This window comes from Zea mays, chromosome 5 (assembly GCF_902167145.1).
Source record: "Zea mays cultivar B73 chromosome 5, Zm-B73-REFERENCE-NAM-5.0, whole genome shotgun sequence".
NCBI classification, from domain to species: domain Eukaryota; kingdom Viridiplantae; phylum Streptophyta; class Magnoliopsida; order Poales; family Poaceae; genus Zea; species Zea mays.
In genome coordinates this window covers 55386537-55390174 of record NC_050100.1, presented here as the reverse complement: position 1 = coordinate 55390174, position 3638 = coordinate 55386537, and the positions used below count along the sequence as shown (strand labels likewise).

Below are 3638 nucleotides of genomic sequence, written 5' to 3'. Positions count from 1 at the left end.
TTTTTTTGCTTTCGTATATAGACGATCCAATTCCGATTGTTTGTGTGTGAATGTAGGTCCGAATATAGAACGATCTGTAAATTTTATTTTATGCAGATTAGTTGACGTTTAGTATAGGATAAGCGATAGGTTATCTTCGTCCACTAAAACTTAAGAGTAATTCATGATAATAACAAAAAAAGAGTTTGTTAGCTGGGATTTTTTTTTGGTTTTATGACGTGACCGTGTGACATTATAAATTTGAGATTGAGATCTGGCTTACTTTGCATTTATGAGTGGGGATAACTTTTTAAATGTTAATTATGTTGATGTGATATGAGGAATCACTCATAAAAAATGAAGTGGTGCATCATGTGTTCAATCCTTAAATTTAGTGGAATGACCTCATTTCTCGTATTAATATTAACTAACTATGAGGAATGAAGTGGTGATGGATCAACTCATTCTATTTAATAAACCAAACGAAAAAAGTGAGGAGTGAGAAGATATTGCGCTAGCTCAATCCTCAAACCAAACACACTATTAAGATTTTTGCCGACTACTTGTTAGTGTTGACTAAGGGTCTATTTGATAGGATCTTGCATCAACAACTTTAGCTATGGCTCTTACTTTTTCTTGAAAAAAACATCTTACTCCAAAGAGACTATTTAGTTGGAAACATTATTCTCCTAATTTTATAAATAGAGTCGAAGAAGTCCCTTTTTTAGTTCCAGCAGTCCCAGGCTTCCAGCTTCGCTCCGTTTCTAGGGCAGCTTCTCCTTATTTTTACGAAGAAGTCAATAGAAGAGCCTCTCATTTAGAGATTTTTTTTCAAAAAAATTATTGAAGGAGCATTTGAAAGAGCCCTACCAAAAAAGATCTAAATTTTGATAATATAAATTTTTCTATGTATACACACTTGACTATTTTAATATGCATCCATCTCTATATCCACATTTAAGTCTGAGGTCGACTCTAGTAGCCTCGTATGCGATTTCTTATCTCATTCATATTTTAAACTTCACTTTGTAAAGTGTCATCTAGAGTTACACATCCCCTATTTTACACCGTCGACTATAGAAAAATCCATTTTTCATCCTCATCCAAGTATTATTATTCGCTCCGAATCCAAAAGGAAAGACGAATTAACATACGACAAAGATATTCTCATCGCTACATATGCAGCTGCTGCGCTCTTCCTATTTATTATTCAGAAAAAAATAAATTAAATAAACTATTAAGTTCCTCGTCTGACACATGGCCCCACCGAGCCACAACTAAACTGTCAGTGTCCCTGTGTACTGTACTCCACTGTACTGATGCCACTCGTTCATCAGCTCAGCTCGATTCATCACTCGGCGACAAGCCGCACGCGGGTGGCCTCACCGGCGGAGCAGCGCAGCTGACCTGGACCCCACCAACCGAGGCCCCCACGGCCTCGTCTCCCCGCCACGAGGCCCCATCGCCGGGAGATCGGCTCACCGCGCCCACTTCTGGGGCTAGTAGCCTAGCCTAGCCTGCTGCTGCTTCACTCCTAGTCTCCACCGCTATTATTACTACCCCTACTACCTCTTGGTTACAAATCGCGAACGCTTGTGGTGGCAGCATCGGCAGCGCCACCCGCACCCGGCAGCAGCAGCGCTTGTGGTGTGGCTCACTGGCTCCTGTGTCGGTCACGGCCTCGACCGATCGCCTGCTGCTGCGAGAGGAGGCGATGGAGCCGGCGCGGCGGCTCCTGCTGTCGGACTACGACGGCGCGATCGAGTCGCCGCTGCCGTCGCCGCCGCCCTCCTCGGCCACGCCGTTCCGCCCCGGGGTGGCCGTCGTCGTCGGCATCCTCACCAGCGTCTTCTCCATCACGTTCCTGCTCCTTCTCTACGCCAAGCACTGCAAGCGCAGCGCTGCGGAGTCGTCGGGGCCCTACGGGAGCGCCGGCTCGGGCGGTGGGTTCGGGTCCTCCGGCAACGGCGCGGGCGGGGACCGGAGGAACTCCGGCGTCGACCGCGCCGTCGTGGAGTCCCTCCCCGTCTTCCGCTTCGGCGCGCTGCGCGGGCAGAAGGAAGGCCTCGAGTGCGCCGTCTGCCTCGGCCGGTTCGAGCCCACGGAGGCGCTCCGCCTCCTGCCCAAGTGCCGCCACGGCTTCCACGTCGAGTGCGTGGACACGTGGCTCGACGCGCACTCCACCTGCCCGCTCTGCCGCTCCCGCGTCGACCCGGAGGACGTCCTCCTCCTCCCGGAGCCGCCCAAGCCGTCTACCACGGGCCCTCCTGACCCACCGGAGACGAAGGCGGCGGCGGCGGCGGCGGCGGGCAAAGAGCCGGCTCCGGCTCCGCCTCCAGCTCCAGCCCCAACGCCCGCGCAGTCCGGTAGGAGGATCTCTGGCCGGCACTCCACGGGGTCAGTGCGCGCGCCTGGGCGTGTCGGCCCGGCCTCGCGGCGGTCGGCCGACGGCGGCGTCGCCGTCGGCTGCTTCGACGGCGCCAAGGTGCGGAAGGACCGCGTGCTGCTGGTGGAGCCGGCGGCCGTGGTGGCAGAGCCAGACCCGGTGGCGTTCGACCGGCGGTTCGGGCACCGCATCCTGGTGAGCACCGCGGGCGGGTGCAAGGGCGAGACGGCCCCCGCGGCGCAGCAGCGGTGGAGCGACCTGCGACCGTCCGACCTCATGTTCGTCCGCGCCGAGTTCCTGGTCACCGACGCCGGCCGCCACTCCTGCTCCGCGGCCGTGAACTCCGGCAACGCCAGGAGCGCCATCGGCGTGCGCAGCGTGTCGGAGCTGGCGGGGGTGCGCCGTCTCCCGCCCATCCGCGCCGGAGCGTGCGAGGGCGAGCCACGAGCCGGCGGCGGTGGCGCCCGGCGGTGGCCCGGGTCGAGCTGGTGGGCGCCACGTGGGGACCCCGGCCGTGCGTAACGGCCCTATCGCCTAGGCCTGCGTGGGTCGGGACCCCACGTTGCAGCCGGGAGAAAGCTTTTCCGCCGTCGACGTCGTTCATGCCAAACTACCCCCTGAGATGCCACGGAATTACACAGATCAGTATAAAGCGGCGGCGCGCTGGCCCTCCCGTCTCGGCTCTCTACTCCGCGGTCGGCGGCGCGTCACGTGATGGGCAGCGTGGGAATTATATATGTAACTGGCGGGGGGGGGGGGGGGGGGGGGGGGGGGGGGCGCTCCCTACTTTCGTCCGGGGCCACGCCGGCCCGCCTCGGAAGCCGCGCCGGAGAGCGAGGAGGAGACGCGGAAGGGATGTTGCTTTCGCGGGAATCTCGAGGCGGGTGTGTTGGTCCTGTTGGCTCTCTGGCTGTGGCTGGTGGTACGTGCGGCGCGGATTGGTTGCGTCCCCGCCCGCAGATGCCGCCGCGGGCATCGAGGCTTGGCCGCGGATCCCCTGCGGCCGGCCCCGGACCGGAGGTGTGGCGACCGGCCGGGGGCGGTGCGTGCCCGTGCCCGTGCGTGCGGCTGCGCAGGTGAGGTTTTGGCGGCTTGCGTCGGGCGGGTCGGGGGTTAGGGAACCATACGAAAGCTGAAGCGTGCTTGTGTAGTTGTACTGCTGCCTGCTAGAAATTCTTTTGTCTCTCTTTGCGTGAGGTGGAAAGTAAGGAAAGCGCCGCGGCTTTTTTGGTGTACTGCTACTACCACTTCAAAGGACATGTGACTTGGCCGA

At 57.6% G+C, this 3638-nt stretch overlaps 1 protein-coding gene across 1 annotated transcript; it reads left to right on the top strand.

The window, feature by feature from the left end:
- Positions 1-1100: 1100 nt before the first annotated feature.
- Positions 1101-3638, top strand: LOC103626372 (RING-H2 finger protein ATL43). The gene has a single exon (XM_008646778.4). The coding sequence runs from the start codon at positions 1694-1696 to the stop codon at positions 2885-2887; it is 1194 nt and encodes a 397-aa protein (XP_008645000.1). The 5' UTR covers positions 1101-1693; the 3' UTR covers positions 2888-3638.

Bases quoted from the DNA above. Each gene is read 5' to 3' on its own strand.
- LOC103626372 (XM_008646778.4), top strand. From the start codon at position 1,694: ATGGAGCCGGCGCGGCGGCTCCTGCTGTCGGACTACGACGGCGCGATC.